Genomic DNA, 17,397 nt, shown 5'->3' with positions numbered 1-17,397 from the left:
TCCTTCTCCTTCTTCTTCTTCTTCTTCTTCTTCTTCTTCTTTTGTTACTGCTTCTTCTTCTTCTTCTTCTTCTTCTTCCTCTTCCTCTTCCTTTTCTTCTTCCTCTCGTTCCTGTCGGTGTCGCTTCTCGCTCGTCGTTGTTCCGGTTTCGGTGTAGCCGTGCCGGTGGAGCGTCGCGAACGAGGAGGACAGGTTCCTCCTCGGAACGGAGGAGAGACTATACGAGGCGATGGAAAACGTGGCGTGCGCGATCGTTACTCGTGGACCTGGATGCGTAGTCGAGAGACGACGCGGTGGCCGATGGTCGATGAGCGGTGTCCAAGGGCCAGACAGACGGCCCGCTTGGCCCGTCCTCCTCCTCGGATCGGTCGCAGCTTCGCGCAACCAGACAGGCCTAAGTCGGCGGTGGAGGAGGCGCTGCTCTTCTCTCTTCTCTCTCTCTCTCGGCCAAGCTGTATCCTTGCGCGTCCGACCGCGTCACGGTGGTGGGTAAACGCTCCCCCTCTCGTTCTCCGCTCTACTCGTACGGTTCGCTCGAGAGTCGGAGAGGTCTACGCGGCGATCGACATCGGCTCGGCCCGTGCAACAGTCCTCGCGCGACGCGCGACCGAGCTTGCCTCGACCCGGTCACCAATCCTCTCCTCCTCTCTCTCTCTTCCACCTCGACGACGACACCACCACCTCCTTTTCTTCCTCCTCCTCCTCCTCCTCCTCCTCCTCCTCCTCCTCGTCTTCTTCTTCTTCTTCTTCTTCTTCTTCTTCTTCTTCTTCTTCTTCCTCTTCCTCTTCCTCTTCTCGGTTCCCTCCCTCCAGCGGCGCAACACTCCTCGATCTTCTTCCCTTCCCACTCCCTTCCTCTCCCGTTTCGGTTTCTCCTTCTGTCCTTCCTTCCTTGTCGCGCCCTGGCGTCGGTGTCTGGTGGTCCCGCCGCAGTTGGCGGAGGCAGGCTGGAGAGTTCGATTCCGCTGTGGCCACGAGAGAGAGTCGTGTATGCGTGTGTGCGTGTGTGCGCGCGGGGAGCGACGCGAGAGCGGGGGAGGTAGAGAGAGGAGAGACGGAAAGAGCGCGCGAACAGCGCGAGAGGCACACGAGGTCTCGCGGAACCGAGAGAAGCCTCTTCTTCTCTGTCCCGATCCTTTCGGCGGAGGAATTCTAGCTGGCGTGGCTCGGCGGCCGCCTCCACCTTCCTTCCCTCCACCCGACGTTCATTCAGAGCCCTCCCTGGATGGGACGGTCCACACACCACGTCTACTCGGTCCCGGCTTCCCCGCGATATTTTGTGACTGCCTGTCGGTGCGGTGCTCGTGTTGTTAGCCTGTGTTCTTCGGCTCCCTAGACCCGTCCAGGAATAGGGAGCTCGAAATGACCCGGTTGGGATTGCGGTGAGTTGCCATTCTTCTCTCCTCCTTGCTTTTCTTCTCTTCTTTTTTCTCTTTCTTCTTTTTCCTCCGCGCGGATTTCCTTCCTTCCTTCCGTTTCTTCTCTTTCACTCGTACTCGTCGGTTCGTCAACCTGTGCCTCGTTACGCGTATCGCGCGGATACACGTGCTTTCGGTGTCGTGCTTTTCCATTCCGCGTGACACGGAAGCGGGTTATTCTTCTTCCAACGGATACATATATATATATATATATATATATTCCTCTCCTCGCGGATCTTACGGATAATTCCTCTCTTCTCTCCGCTCGCGTTCCACTCGTCCCGCTCGTCTTACTTTTTCTCCCCTGTTGTCGTCTCCTCTCCTTTATTTTCCAACGTGCACGCGCCATAGGTATTTTAACAGACAGAGGGGGCACTTTCATCCCCCCGTTATCCGGATACCGACGGATGCGAAATTTCAATCGAGTCGATTATTTCCTCTCAAAAAAATATTTTCGATATCTCGACGCGCGTAGTCGGTCCGCTCGAAACCAAATTTTTTTCCAATTTCTCTCTCTTTTCGATCGAATCGACGAGATCGATGGTGGTATCGAGAAAAAGTTGTAAAAATCCCTTCCCCCCGTTCCCCAATTTTTCGCTCCTCCTATACCTCTCTCATTTCTAACTTGGATATTCTTGGTTAATCGAAAAGAGAAAAATCGACGAGAAAAATGGGATGCTTGATGATGGGATCAGCACGATCGCGATGCGAATAATTACGAAAAATGTATTCTTTTCAGATTCGTCGCATCCGCAGTGTTCCTGGCCGGGATAGCGAGTGGGGTACGTAGAATCGTTAGCTCAATCGTTGGACATTTCGACACGCCGCGTTCCGTTCGATCCGCGACAACGACGACAACAACAACAACAACAACAACGTTGACGACGACGGTCGCGTCGATGCATCGGTGCACGCGATGCACGTGCACGTTCGCAGCGAAACAACGAACCCGATCGAGTAGAGATCGCGTTTCGTGGCGCGTGCGATCCGACCCTCCGCCTCTCCTCCTCCTCCTCCTTTGTCCACCCTGCCGTTTCGGGGGCGAAAAAGCCGGGTGGAAAGCCAAGGACGCGTCTCGATCGATCAGATCTAGCTCCTCTCTTCCCTTCTCTCGCCTCCTCTCTCTCCACGACCGAGAAGCGTGCGATTTTCGAACGCGATTCCGTCGCGTCGATCCGACCCCGTCGAATAATCTTGGCGCTGATAACGCGCTATTCGCTTATCGCTCCTTTCCGCTCGTCGATCGTCCAATTTTATTTTTCGAATAGATCTTTTATCGAAAATTTATATAATCGCGTGTATGTGTATATATATATATATATATCGAGGGTAGATACAATTTTTGAATTTATACTCGTTGTTCGCGTCCGAACGATCAAACGGTAATTTAATTAAGCAGAAGCTTGAGCGATCTTTCGTACATCTTTCGCAGTAGCATTGACATAAATTGGCATAAATGGATAATAGGATTGGATAGCTAATTCATTCACCTTCGATAACGACTCGACGACGTTCCAATCCATTTTTTTAATAGTAACGAGGGATATATCGAGGAATGTATCGCCGTTTATCTTTCCGTTCTCGACTTGGCACGATTTCAAACAACAATTATACTTTCGGAGAAATTTTTCCCCAATTTTTCCCTACCTCTATCGAAGGAATCCGGACGAGCTGTTTGTTATCTTTCGACGAAGCGCGGATTCCGATTTCGCGGGGAAACGATGCAATTTTTAAGAGAAAAAAATTTTCGACGAGAAATAAAATCTCGATAACGCGAATATATATGATTCCTCCTTTTTTTAACCAGCTTATTTTCGCGATGCGGTATGCATCGAGGGCGCAGAGTCGATAACGCGAACATCGGTCGCGGATGCGATAACAACGTTTTACCAGATTTGTCGTCTACCAACGATGGAAAGGTGTTAAATTCGAAATAGGGCAGTCGTCTGTTAGCGACTAGTCCGCCTACGAGGCGTCGTAACCGCGCCGGTGTGTGTAATTTTATTAACCGCGTCATACGTACACGCACGCGAACCAACCTTAGTTAGACCTTAGTCACTATTGAAAATAGTTGGCGATTGACCACCGTTGCCTGGATCCTCATCAGAAGAAAAACTTTCCTACCGAATATCCGACTTTTCTTTTCTTTTCTTTTCAATCGGTCGATTTTCACACCGATCGTTCCTTTAAAAGTTCCGATAGTTTTCGATCACTCGGCGCGGATTTTCTCTCCTCTCTCTCTCTCGATATCTCTTAGCTCGAGACTCGTTTGCTCGAGACTCGATTCGATAGCGATACGTTTATTTTGATAGTAGATTAGTTTCTTCTTTTCTTCTCTTTCTCTCTTTTACTTCTTCCCCCCTCGTACGCATATCGGTTCGTAATCGATCATCGTTTCGCGGATGCGTTATCCGCAGAGATATACATACGTAACGAAATGTGTATCTCAACGTTGGTTTCAATTTTTCGAGAGTGCGCTCGGTACGAAGCGGTGAAACGCGAAAAATGATTCGGCGAGGAACGCGACTCGTGTCGTAGCGAAAGTGTTTAGTCGGAGAAACGGGTTTACGGAGCGGTTGCCGCGGGATTAATGACGATCGTCGTCGAGTCGATCGCGTGTTAAAGGCTGTTAAAGGGGGCATAACTCGCAAGATAAATCGCGTCCGACGAAATCGCGATTACGACGGACAGTTGTTACGATCGTGTATGTAATCTGGTTTCACGGTTGGAGGAGGAGCAATTAACGGTGCGAGAACCGTGCAACGAGACTTCGACGAGGAATGATATCGCGATAGACGATATTACGGATCGTTTTCGATTACGCGCGAATTTTTAACGAGAACGCTTCTTCTTCTTCTTTTTTCGCTCGGGAAAAGATAGCTTATAATGTCTGTTGTAACGTGCGGCTCTCGTACGGTTATCGTTGGCGAAGAAGCGATCGTCGTATCGTCGACGACGATAGGTGGTCGTTGCTTAAATAAGACGGGAGTGAAACGTCGGCTAGAAAAATTTTAAGACAACAAAGATACCGTTGGCGATACGGATGGACGGAACATTCCACGCTATCTCGAGAAGGGAACGAGGCGAAACGAATCGCTCGATTCTCTCCATCTAGACGTCGTCGCGCCGCGCGAAACGTCGTAAAGATTGTTGTTCGACCGACCAATTGGCGTAGGGTTCTCGTCCTACGCTTTGTTGACTCGCCATTTAAACGCGCGCCGCTGCGTTCGTCGCGTCGACGAGCCGCGAAAAGATCGGAAGAAGGAGGTAAGAAACGTGGTGTTATGTAATCGCGGATTCGCGAAAGAAGCCAAGAAGGTAAAAGGGACGAACCGTTGTCGAACCGTCGCGAGAAGATAGCGATCCGCGTTGGAATCTGGAAAATTGGGCTGGCTTGGTCGAGCGAGATCGCTCAGACGCAAGAATTCCAATTTCGGATGGATCCGCTGGAGGAGAATAAAAATGCGCGCGACGATCGTAATTCGGTTTTTCGGACCATTTTACCGATCGAGGCGATCGAAAATTAATAGTTTTCTCTAGACAGTTTCCACGTGTAATTGATAATTTAGATCGCGATCGGGATAAATCGAATCGGGGGACGTTGAAAATAATTTTTCTTCTTCTTTCTTCTCTCTTATCTTCCATCATCGTAGATTAAAGCGAAATGGAATAATTTAACGCTAACGTAGCTACGTAATATCTGTGATTCATTGTTTGGAAATAAGTATATTATCGTATGATAATTATGTCAATTTCGTATTCATAGCTTATACTTGTTGTTTTTAATCTCAATTTTCAATTGCTATTTTCACTTCATTTTTACTACTACTGTTAAATTTCGTGCTCGCTACCAAGCTCTATTTCCGAAATTTTATACGCCTCGATCGGTGAACGATTCGTAACGATACGATTTCGCGAGAAGAAAATTTTGATTTCTACGAACGGCACGCGAAATCGAAAAGAAGCGTAATAATCCCCAACATATTTTCAGCAATGATGTCAGTCAAATCTGTTTCCAGCGTTTAACTGGTCGCGAGGCCGTTGCGAATTATCGTATTATCAATGGCTAAATCGTAACACGCGCTACCCCGCTATTATTCTGGAACGAAGATTTGAAAAACGATTCAACGAATAATTTAGACGTGGAGAAGAAAAATTGTAATCTATATCGGTTTTCTCCCTCGTTTCCTTTCTCGAACTTTCCCAAGACGTCCTCTCTCTCTCTCTCTCTCTCTCTCTCTCGTGAAACGAGTATCTTCCGTTTCGATAATACCCACACTTTCATTCATCTTTTTCGAGGGAAACGTTAATAAGCGTGGCCAGAAAGGGAATCAAAGGGGGAACAGAGCGTACGGCGCGTCATTTCGAAACGATAACGAGCGAACGTTATCTCTCCGCGCTTCCTGTCAGCGCGTTCCATCCCGAAACTTAAAAAGGATAAAACGTGAAAACGAGGGCAAGACAATGACTTTTCGCGAACGCGATGACGCATCCACTGACTGGACCGAGCTAATTTCTATATCGCGATCGCCGGACGTGGAATAGATCGATCCTCCTTTTCGAAAAATATCTCCATTCGTCTATCGAATAATTTTCTCAATCCTTGGTAATGCTCCTATACATCTCGTTTACACACGTTTGTACGGTAAATATATATATTTGACACGTCGCGCGTTAATTCTTCGAAGAATCGTGATGTTTCGATCGAAATAAAGTTTAACATACGTTCGTCGATATTGACGCGTTGGAGAATTACGATATTCGATGCTCGTCAAAGATCCATATTAAGTTTTTTCGTATTGCGAGTAAATTTTATATATATATAAAGAAAAAAAAAAAAGTATACGATAAAAATTTCGCGGGTTAAAAATGAAACGTGCTCTGCCATATAAGAAGCGTATGTAATAACTTATCGACCGTTATCTTAGAAGTATTAAGACGTAAGAAGATGCTTTGAAAATACGTTTAATCTTTATATTTGATACATATGCTTAGCTGTACGTTTTCACATTACAGTGTGGTTAGTTTAATGTAGCTTTTATTTTTTAATCGAGTCGAGTCACGTTATATTTTTTTCTTTTTTTTTTTTTTTCAACTATATATATGTTTTTCACGATATTTTTATAGAAAATTTGTAAAAATTAAAATTCACGATAAATTTATATCTTCCACGAGTTGAATATTGATTTTTTTTTTATTTTTTAATAACATAAATAATACCGTATTATAATTTATTTTATTTTATCTGTTCCGATTCTGATTCTTATTCTCCTTCTTCTTATCGTTTCTTATCCAATTATTCATAATTATCTTTTAGGCCGATTGTAACAACGATCAACTTTGTTCAATTTCTTTATAAGCAAAAATATTATGAAAAATAGAATTTTTCAATGGATTATCGATCATCGATATACCGTAGTTTGTCGGTAAAGTAGTTTATAGATCGTTCGAGGTCCGTCGGATCTTTAGATCTCAGTCGATACATTCATCGCGTACTTCCATATCGATTATCGAACATGTAGTACATCGTATCTAAAGTATATCTTTACAATTTATTTTATAATATTTCCGTAGATGGAAAAGATGGAAAAGAATTATATATATATATAAATCCAATTTTCTTCCCTTAATTTGCGTTTTTAATTTATACATTTTTTTTTCCAGCAATATAATCATACGTCATGGTCGTACAATCCTCCGCCTGTTGTTCCTCTCGGACGGGGTGATATCGGAAAACCGAACAATACCGATGACGATTATAATATTTCACCACGATGGAAAACTTTTGTTACGAATAACGAAGGTATAGAATTTATCTCTTTTCTCGATTTCCTTTATAGAGAATGGAAAAAAAAAAAAACAATTTTAATAGCGTAATATTTTTATCTCTATTTTTTCTTTTTTTTTTTTTTTTTTTTTTTACATTTGTTTTATACATCATCCAGACGAAAGATTATCCTTGCAAAAAGATTTGTTAAAAAACACATGGAGTGAAAAAACTCCGAGCTCGGAATTTTTTTCTTCCAATCTAAAATCTACAAAAATTATTTAATTAATTTTCCGTTTGGTATTTGGTATGATATTTGCTTTTCTCGTTGAATTCTCTCTTTTAATTTTTTTTTTCTCTCTCTCTCTCTATTCTTTTTCCTTTTTTCCCTTTTTCTTATTCAATTCGTTGGATTTCGATACAACGTTTCATTTCATAATTTATTTCATATTTATTATCTTAATCCTTAGGTTCGGATGAAGCGGACAGGCGGTACTTAAGCAATCAAGGCCCGATCGACGATGATCGATACGATTACGGTCAAAGAACCGACGATTCCGGGGGAGGATATCATACCAATTATGGTAATATTATAATTCCGAGAAACAAGATATTATTAAGACAGATTTTTATATATAAATAATACAATTCCTTTAATATTCTCGATCTTCTCTTCTGTTCTAACATTTAATACCGATATAATTTCTCTCAATACAATATCATTCAGAAAATGTTTAGATTTATTTCCTTTAAAGGTAATCTAATTTCAAAATTCTACCTCGGTCCGATAATTAACGTTTATCTTTTGTCCTTAAATTGTATAATATTACTATGTTCCATAAAATTTAACGTTCTAATAGTAGAAAGTTGAATTTCGAAGATAGGTATAAAATTCACAAGCCTCGAAACGGATTTTACTTTCGTAAAACTTTCATAACTTTTTTCCGCATCGTCGAGTTGGCGGTTTATTCGGGAAATTATATTTTCAGTCACGCATCGTCGATTTAATCCCCCTGGTGTTTAAGAATTTTCGAAATTTCGTTAAAAAAACTTACTCGAACTTATCCAACTCCATCGAATTCCGCGAGAACTCCATCAAAATTGCATCGATCGCGCGATAACCCCCCCCATTATTCTGCCGCTATTTGCAACCACCACTGGTTTCAAATTCATTCCGATCCACTTCCACAATTCTCTGATTCTCGCGGTCCATCTATTACTACTACTACTACTACTACTACTACTACTACTACTACTACTACTACTACCACTCTAACCGGAATCTAATCTCTTCCTCTCAGCCGGCTTCGATCAAGGATCGTACAATCAAGGCCGAGAACAAATCCCTTTGGATCCTTACAATCAAGAATCTGGCGATACTTACGGAAGGTCTCGAGGTTACGAGGACTCTTACGGAAGGGAAGGGGAGGGCAGCAGAGGTTCTTACGGGAATGGATACCGAGAAACTTATGGATCGAGGGACGATTACGGACGCGTGATAGATCCTTACGAGCAGCGCGGATATTCGCAGCGCGGAGGAGGGGGATACGGCGCGGGTGGGGACGGTTCGGACACTTATCCGAGCAGTTACACGGTTGTGCCGGTTCCGGGACAGGTCCCACCTAGGAATTGTAGCGGATCGGCTTGCTGCGTGCCCAAATGTTTCGCGGAGAAAGGGTCCAGAGTGAGTGATTCGTCGAATGTATATAATTAATACAGATGGTTCGTCATCAATCTTCATTTATTCGTTTATCTCGCACCAGGGACCACCGGGTATATTAGGACCACAGGGGCCGAAAGGTCAGAGGGGATTTCCGGGTGCGGAAGGTCTGCTGGGGCCAAAAGGGGACAAAGGTGAACCTGGCCCTCAGGGACCGCGTGGAACGAAAGGTGATAGGGTACGTATATACGAATCTTCCAAATTATTTCTACACGTGTATTTTTCTTTGCGTTCGATCTTGCGTTTCCTTTCTAGGGTAAAATGGGTGTACCTGGATTCACTGGTATCGCTGGCGTGCCCGGGGTTCAAGGTCCGCCCGGAGCTCCAGGTATTCCGGGTCGTGACGGTTGCAATGGAACAGACGTACGTTTACCTCGATCCTATCTTTCTGTCCTTTGTCCTCTATATATATATATATCTCAAACGTACGGTCCTGATTGGTTCAGGGTGAGCCTGGTGCGCGTGGTTATCCCGGAGAGGTTGGTCCCCGCGGTTTTCGAGGTCCTCCTGGGCAGAAGGGGCAAAAGGGTCAACCAGGTTTCGCCGGCAGATTCCCCGTAGGTCAAAAGGGCGAGCCCGGTATCGATGGCGTGAGAGGGCCCCCAGGTCCACCGGGACCGCAAGGAGAGCACGGACTTCCAGGACCGAAGGGCGAGCGTGGCTCACCTGTAAGCAACCATCGCATCGTCATCGTCGTCGTGGTCGATCGTATCGATCGATTGTTTCTAACGATATAAATTCATTATTCAGGGTCCGATAGGGTTGCAAGGGCAAAAGGGAGAAAAGGGAAATATGGGTCTTGCGTTCGAGGGTCCGAAGGGTGACAAAGGTCAGAAGGGGGAGATAGGACCTCCCGGGACGCCCGGCCCTCTGGAACCGTTCCATGGAATGACGGAAGAAGTAATAGCTCCGCAAGGGGACCGTGGTGAAAAAGGAGACAAGGTATTACGCGTAACGCGATCTCTCTCTCTCTCTCTCTCGTTGCCCATTGTTTCGATTTTATCCTCTTTATCCATCTCATCTTTATCATCTCATGTTAGGGTGAAATGGGGCCGGACGGTTTCAAAGGAGAGCCGGGCCCAATCGGAGATCAAGGTATTTCTGGTAGTCCGGGTATGAAAGGAGAGAAAGGTCTTCCAGGGGCGCCAGGTATTCGCGTAAGTTTACTTCCGATTCGCTTTATTTTCGAAACGAATTATAAAAATCGGGAAAATGACGGACTAGTATAATACTAGTATAATATAACCACGTGAAATTGTATGTGAATGTACAAATGAAATTTTTATACCAGGGTAGGGATGGTTTCTCGGGTCCTCCGGGCCCACCTGGACGGAAAGGCGATCGAGGTTACGACGGATTGGACGGTCTTCCCGGTCGTCCTGGACAGAAAGGCGAACCGGGACGAGACGGGCCAATGGGCGTTCCAGGCTTGCGAGGACCACCTGGTCCACCCGGGGTGAGTATTCATTCATTTTATTTATTATGTTTATTTATTTATCAATCGCGCAAAAGTAGGATCTTTCTCTAAATTTCTCCAAATCTTTCCCCCTTATTTTTATTATCACCAATTTACAGGGTGGGAAAGGCACGCCGGGTCCGCCGGGGCCGAAAGGGCCTCGAGGTTTTCCGGGGCCTACCGGGCCTCGCGGCGCCGACGGATATCCGGGCGACCCGGGTCCCAGAGGTCCCATAGGGCCAGCCGGAGGGCCCGGCTCGCAAGGTATTCCCGGCCCGGAAGGTTTGCCGGGGGAGAAAGGTGCCAAGGGAGAGCCTGGGATCACGGGATTCCCGGGGCCGACGGGCCCGCGGGGATTCGACGGCCCTCCAGGATTGCCAGGTCCACGGGGGTTGCCCGGAGAGAAAGGCGCCTCGCTCGTGGTGAGTATCGATCGATCGATGGATTCCAGAACGAAAGAGCGACTCTCACGTTGGAAAAATGCGAACAGGGGCCTAAAGGGATGGACGGAGCGCCCGGTTTGGACGGAGAGAAAGGGCAGAAGGGGGAACGGGGTTACGCGGGTCCACGAGGGGTGCCGGGTGACGTGGACGGGATCCCAGGACCACCTGGCGAGGCCGGGCTTCCGGGCGAACGGGGAACTCCGGGGAAAGACGGGACTCCAGGATTCTCGGGGGCACCCGGTGAAAAAGGGGACGCGGGCTTCTGTCTACCTCCTCCCCCGGTGTTTCCAGGACCTAAAGGCGATCGCGGTCTAGACGGCACACCCGGACTTCCCGGCCCTAGAGGTCCACCCGGGGAACGGGGATTCCCAGGGGAACCCGGCGCCGACGGATTACCCGGGCCGATCGGCCCACCAGGACTACCGGTAACGTCTCGAATTTATCTCGTATTTTATCGCGTTACTTCGTTTATTAGCTTCGTTTCATGAGAAAAATTACGTTCTCTTCGAAAAGGGGAAAGATGGTATTCCTGGCGCGGCTGGTCCGCAAGGAGAACCTGGAACGCCAGCGGTGATCACGTCCAGTATGATTAAAACGGAGAAGGGCGACAAAGGCATAAGGGGTGAGGTGGGAAGGCCAGGTCCGCCGGGTCCCCAAGGTCCAGCCGGGGAGAAGGGCGCTATAGGATTTGCTGGTTTCCCGGGTCCGAAGGGTACCGCTGTGAGTAAACGCTGATCTCTTCCTATTTTCGCTCGCTCCTCGCCCAACGTGTTCTACGTTTTCGTCACGTCGCAACAGGGTGACAGAGGATTTCCCGGCCAAGATGGGGTCCCTGGAAGGCCAGGTGTTCCAGGTCGAAAAGGAGAGCGCGGTCTGAGCGTGAAAGGGGAGCCTGGAGAACCGGGCCGCTCGGGTCAAACAGGTTTGAAAGGTGAACCCGGTTCGTACGGACAAAAAGGAGAACCCGGTGAGTATCCCTTCCATCCAATAATACACACTCTACATCCGAAACTCGTTCGATTCTTCTTGTTTTAAACTATCTTTTTACGTAAATAAACAGGCCAGTGTCCACCGCTCGATTTAATCAACAGCAAGGGAGACAGAGGCGCCCCTGGCGAGAAAGGAGAGCCAGGCCCACCGGGCAGGGACGGGTTGAGCGGCGACAAAGGTTTACAAGGATTCGCGGTAAGGAATCGACTCGATCACTATTTCCTCATCTTTTCTCCCTCCCAGGACACAAGGCAATGTATAAACGTGGCGTTATAGGGTCCGCCTGGTCCCCCTGGACAAATCGGTCCACCTGGACCGGTAGGGCCGAGAGGATTGCCGGGTCCGCGTGGCGACAAGGGAAACACGGGCCCGATGGGTTTCCCCGGGGAGCCTGGTCGCGAAGGGCCGAGAGGATTTCCGGGCGCCCCGGCGCAGAAGGGAGAAAAGGGCGAGCCTGGGATATCGGTGAAGGGTAGCCCTGGATTGCCCGGTCCACCGGGCGACAAGGGGGAGAAAGGTCTTCCGGGGCCGCCTGGGAAAGACGGTCCTATCGGTTTGCAAGGTTTGCCGGGATTCATGGGAGAGAAGGGCGACACGGGTGAGCCGGGGATAAGCGGGTTGCCCGGCACGCCAGGGGAGAAAGGAGACACCGGCCCGATCGGGCCCCCTGGTCCGCCTGGTATCGCGGGATTACCCGGCAAGGACGGAAGCAAAGGTACGATTCGATCTCGGCTGGAGAACTTGAGGAAACGTTTCCTTCTTAATTTTTTTACGAGATGTAAACGCGAGGTGTAACGTTTCTCGTGCGTGCGAACGCGTAGGTGAACCGGGACTGCCGGGGGCAGGTGGAAGGGCGGGTCTTCCGGGATTTCCAGGCGTGAAAGGGGATCGAGGCGAACCGGGTATCGACGGATCGAAAGGTTATCCGGGAAGGCGTGGGTTGCCGGGCGCGACTGGTAGACCCGGTCAAGAGGGTGCGCCTGGTATGAAAGGAGAACGTGGCGAGAAAGGGTCGGCTGGGTTCCCCGGGTTGCCCGGAATCGAAGGGAAACCCGGTCGTCCTGGACCACCTGGAATGAAAGGGGACTTGGGTCCGCCCGGCGCTCCGGGCCTTCCCGGTGCTACAGGATACGAAGGATTCAAAGGCGATCGAGGTCCACCCGGATTACCGGTAAGCTGCTCCAAGCTTCGCTACTCGTCCGTACAACGAATAAAAATTAAGGACAAACGAATAAAAATAATCTGTAATGATCGTAATCCCAACAGGGGCGTAAAGGTGAACCGGGTCAGGTATCGGAGAAAGGGCAGAAGGGCGAGCCGGGAATGCCTGGGATCCGTGGTCCTTCCGGTATCCCTGGTAGAAGTGGCGTGGATGGGGAGAAAGGAGAGCCTGGATTGCCAGGTATCGGTCGGGACGGTCTGCCTGGTCCCAAGGGAGAACCCGGGCCGCCAGGTCGCGACGGTTTGCCAGGATTCCAAGGATTGAAAGGTGACGCTGGCGTGAGAGGTTTCCCCGGTTTCAAAGGAGACATGGTACGTCCCTTTCGCTGGATCGCTATTTCAACCCTCCAAGTTTCAACCCAAGTTGCAAGAAATCGATCGATTTGGATTTTCAGGGACCGATCGGGGCTCCCGGCGAGCCTGGATTACCCGGAATCAACGGATTGCCAGGTGAACAAGGCGACGTCGGTCCACCTGGAGCTCCCGGGTTGCCCGGTTTGGAAGGTGAAATGGGAGCACCGGGACATCCTGGAATCCCCGGCGCCAAAGGGGATCGCGGTATTCCAGGTAAACGAGTCGAGAAAGAGAAGACTAATTTCTATTTCTTACGAACGTTACGTGTATAATGACACGTGTGACGCGTTAAGGCGCCGTTGGACTTCCTGGTATTCCCGGCGCGATCGGCGAGAAAGGCGATCGTGGACCGCCCGGGCCGACGATTTCGATCAAAGGTGAAAAAGGTGAACCGGGCATCCCTGGACTACGAGGTGCGCCTGGAGAAAAGGGAGACCGCGGGTTGGAAGGTCTGAGTGGCTACGACGGTGAAAAAGGAGACAGCGGCGCGCCGGGTCCGGTTGGAAATCCAGGTCCATCCGGTCTCCCCGGTGCTAAAGGTGACGATGCCCGATACTCATTTTCGAACGATTAACCACCTTTCCTTCTCTTCGCCTCGTTATTAATTTGATCGCGTCAAATATCGTTTCAGGAGACGAAGGTCCACGCGGACCTACGGGAGTCCCTGGATTGACGATCAAGGGCGAGAAAGGTTTGCCGGGTATGCCTGGAAAGCATGGACGGGAAGGAATACCCGGGCGACCGGGAGAGAAAGGGGAACAAGGATTGCCAGGTTTACCTGGACACAAGGGAGAACGTGGACCGCCGGGTCCCATCGGGTTACAGGGTGAAAAAGGTGACATGGGCCTCATGGGTCCTCCCGGTTTAACGGGTCGCGATGGCCTACCAGGAGCCAAAGGATTCCCCGGTTTGCCGGGTGAGAGAGGCGTGAAAGGAGACGCTGGTTTGCGAGGACCACCCGGCCCCGTTGGACAGAAGGGAGAACCCGGATTCCCTGGTAAATTGAGAAAAATTCGTATATTCGAAATCGAGAATCGCGCGTAATAAATCGTAAGATAGATTGTAAAACAGACGTACAAATTGCTGGAAATCCCAATAACGCTTGAGCTCGATACAGGGCCGAGCGGAATAGATGGTATCCCCGGTGAGAAAGGCGATAGAGGTTGGGACGGTGTGAGCGGGCTGCCCGGTCCGGTCGGAGAGAAAGGTGACAGAGGGTATCCAGGTCCGGTAGGATTGATGGGTGCCGTCGGATACGTCGGTCAGAAAGGCGACAAGGGTGACGACTGCATCGAGCCACCGATGGGACCGAAAGGAGATCGCGGTTTCCCCGGTACGCGTCTTATTAATATTAATCGAAACGATCGATCATCTCGAATCGAGATTTTGCATCATTGATTCGGTTTTCTTGCAGGATCGGTCGGCCCGCCAGGACCGCCGGGGGAGAAAGGAGTTCCAGGTCCGCCAGGATTCCCGGGATCGAACGGAGTGAAAGGCGCGATAGGGCTTCAAGGGCAGCCAGGGCCTGTCGGTTTGCCGGGTTTACCGGGACCTGTCGGCGCGCCTGGGTTGCCAGGTCTTCAAGGACCGGTCGGTGTTCCGGGTATACCGGGAGAACCGGGTCTACCGTGCGAGTCTGCATCCGATTATCTTACCGGTATCTTGTTGGTGAAACACAGTCAAAGTCAGTTAGTGCCTGTTTGCGACGCGGGGCACATCAAACTTTGGGAAGGATACAGTTTGCTGTTCACGGATGGCGATGAAAGGGCGCACTCGCAAGATTTAGGCAAGTCCAAAATCTTTATCTCGCGCTAGATATCTAGAGGTCCTAAGTTTTTTTCCACCTTACGATCTAGTTCCGAAATCGTCACGCGTTTCGTAATATTCCGATCCTTGCGCGCGCCACGAGTTCCCTCCCTCCCTCTCTTCTCTTATCTGATCTTATCTAATCGTGAAACAGGTTATGCCGGTTCGTGCGTACGAAAGTTCTCGACGATGCCGTTCCTCTTTTGCGATATAAACAACGTCTGCCACTACGGTAACCGGGGCGATCGTTCTTATTGGTTATCCACCACTAGTCCAATTCCCATGATGCCTGTCCAGGAATCGGAGATAGAACAATACATCTCCAGGTATGTTTTTATTAGAAAAAAATCTTTGCTAATTATTTTATAACCGTAAGAACTGTGTACTCGCGTGTTCCATATTTAATTTATCTTATCAACGCGTTAAATTAACTTATTATCATTCGATTCCAAGTAATTATTACGTCAAACTAAATTTCGAAACGAAATTTTATTCTGACGTGCAAATTAGATACAATTCCAACGAATGCACGACAATGCAACGTTTCATTTTGTTGTAAAGTTTACAAACGTATATGAAACGTATACGTGAAAATATATACGAGAATAGGTTGAAAACCGAATTGTTCATTTAACGTTGCTGTTAATAATTTAATTCCTTCCACCGCTTGAGAGGATATCGTTATAAACGATATAAGTATAAATATAAATTATATAAATTTGATAAATTTCATCTTTCGAATCAACCAATTACTATCGTTCGACAAATTCGGACAAAAGTAATTCCAAGATTAAATTTTCTTTTTCGTCTCATATAGATGCGTGGTGTGCGAGGTTCCGGCAAATGTGTTGGCCGTACACAGTCAATCGTTGAATATTCCAGATTGTCCACAAGGATGGACTGGTCTTTGGATCGGATACAGTTTTCTCATGGTACGGATATTATTTCTCGTAAAAATTTTCATCGTCCTGGTGAAGAAAGTGAGACGAGTATGGGAAAAAAAAAAACGTTGGATGATTTTTTGCAGCACACGGGCGCTGGTGCCCAGGGCGGAGGACAATCCTTGTCCAGTTCCGGATCCTGTCTCGAAGACTTCCGTGCGACGCCGTTCATCGAGTGCAATGGTAACAAAGGACAGTGCCATTATTACATGAACGAGATCAGTTTCTGGATGGCCACTATCGAGGACAGACAACAGTTCCAAGCGCCTGAGCAACAGACCTTGAAAGCGGGCAATCTCAGATCCAAAATAAGTCGCTGCCAAGTGTGTATAAAGAACGCGTAAATTCATGTAAACCCGCGTGTCTATTCTTCCCCACTTTTCTTTTTTCCCCGGGTTTTTTTTCCATTTATCTTTTCACTGCCCTCTTTTCCTTCTCCCTTTTTTTTTTTCTCTCTTCCTTGTTTCTTTTAAAACGGCGACAATCGTCCGTATCGCCGTAACATCGTAGAAAGGAATCGAGTTTGGAAGGAAAGGATAGCCCACGACGAATAGACGATCTCGCGGTGAAAATTTCGAGATGAAGAGAAACCAGAGAATTTTTTTTTTTTCTCTCCCTCGTACCCCTTCCCTCCCCCTCTTTTTTTAAATTCCGCCGCAAATATCTTGTCCTTATTTTAATGCTGCCATCTTTTTCGTTTCCTTTTTTTTTTTTTTTTTTTAATATCTCTTTTCGTTCTTTTATATATTTTTTTTTTTTTTTGCTCTTACTCGCGATCCTACGGCTTTTCTTATTCGTTCTTCTCGTCGAGAATGTCGTTTGATACTCGTATTCACTGCCCCGCCTTTTTAACCTGCCGTCAACCGCTTTCTTCTATTACGACGAATTCGTGTAACGCCATAAGTTTTATTTTCATAACTTTATTCAAACAAGTGTCTAGCGTATTGTTTCTCTAGCATGTAAAATAATAATATATATATATGAAAAATTATTATAAATATTACATGTATATTTATATATATCTCGTAAATCTTGTATGAAAAGTTAAGTTCACTTCGTACTACTACGGACACTGCCCATATCCGATATGGCACACTTTACATATTGTATATTAATATAAACGAACTTAGCCTGGTAATTGTGTGAAACCAAATATTTAAGTGAATAGGTATTTTGCTACTGTAGCTAATAAAATTCTATTTTCAAACTTCATTCGTTTTATATTTTGTATTGTAACTCGTATTTCTTTCTCTCTCTTTCTCTCTCTCTCTCTCTCTCTCT

General features: G+C 47.6%; 1 protein-coding gene across 1 annotated transcript; it reads left to right on the top strand.

The window, feature by feature from the left end:
- Positions 1-14: 14 nt before the first annotated feature.
- Positions 15-17,328, top strand: LOC122713121 (collagen alpha-1(IV) chain). Its single transcript, XM_043933279.1, has 27 exons — positions 15-1,382; positions 2,158-2,200; positions 7,083-7,221; positions 7,656-7,769; positions 8,487-8,869; positions 8,949-9,083; positions 9,161-9,268; positions 9,352-9,573; positions 9,656-9,847; positions 9,946-10,062; positions 10,197-10,361; positions 10,481-10,783; positions 10,852-11,229; positions 11,318-11,524; positions 11,603-11,771; positions 11,865-11,989; positions 12,071-12,509; positions 12,616-12,965; positions 13,061-13,327; positions 13,411-13,582; positions 13,663-13,908; positions 14,001-14,366; positions 14,487-14,702; positions 14,784-15,155; positions 15,330-15,501; positions 15,993-16,107; positions 16,203-17,328. The coding sequence occupies exons 1-27, from the start codon at positions 1,363-1,365 to the stop codon at positions 16,458-16,460; spliced, it is 5,793 nt and encodes a 1,930-aa protein (XP_043789214.1). The 5' UTR covers positions 15-1,362; the 3' UTR covers positions 16,461-17,328.
- The last annotated feature ends 69 nt before the right edge of the window (positions 17,329-17,397 follow it).

This window comes from Apis laboriosa, unplaced genomic scaffold (genome assembly GCF_014066325.1).
Source record: "Apis laboriosa isolate Shangri-la unplaced genomic scaffold, ASM1406632v1 scaffold22_cov146, whole genome shotgun sequence".
NCBI classification, from domain to species: domain Eukaryota; kingdom Metazoa; phylum Arthropoda; class Insecta; order Hymenoptera; family Apidae; genus Apis; species Apis laboriosa.
The sequence above is the reverse complement of the archived record's forward strand: the minus strand, read 5'-3'. Positions and strand labels throughout refer to the sequence as shown.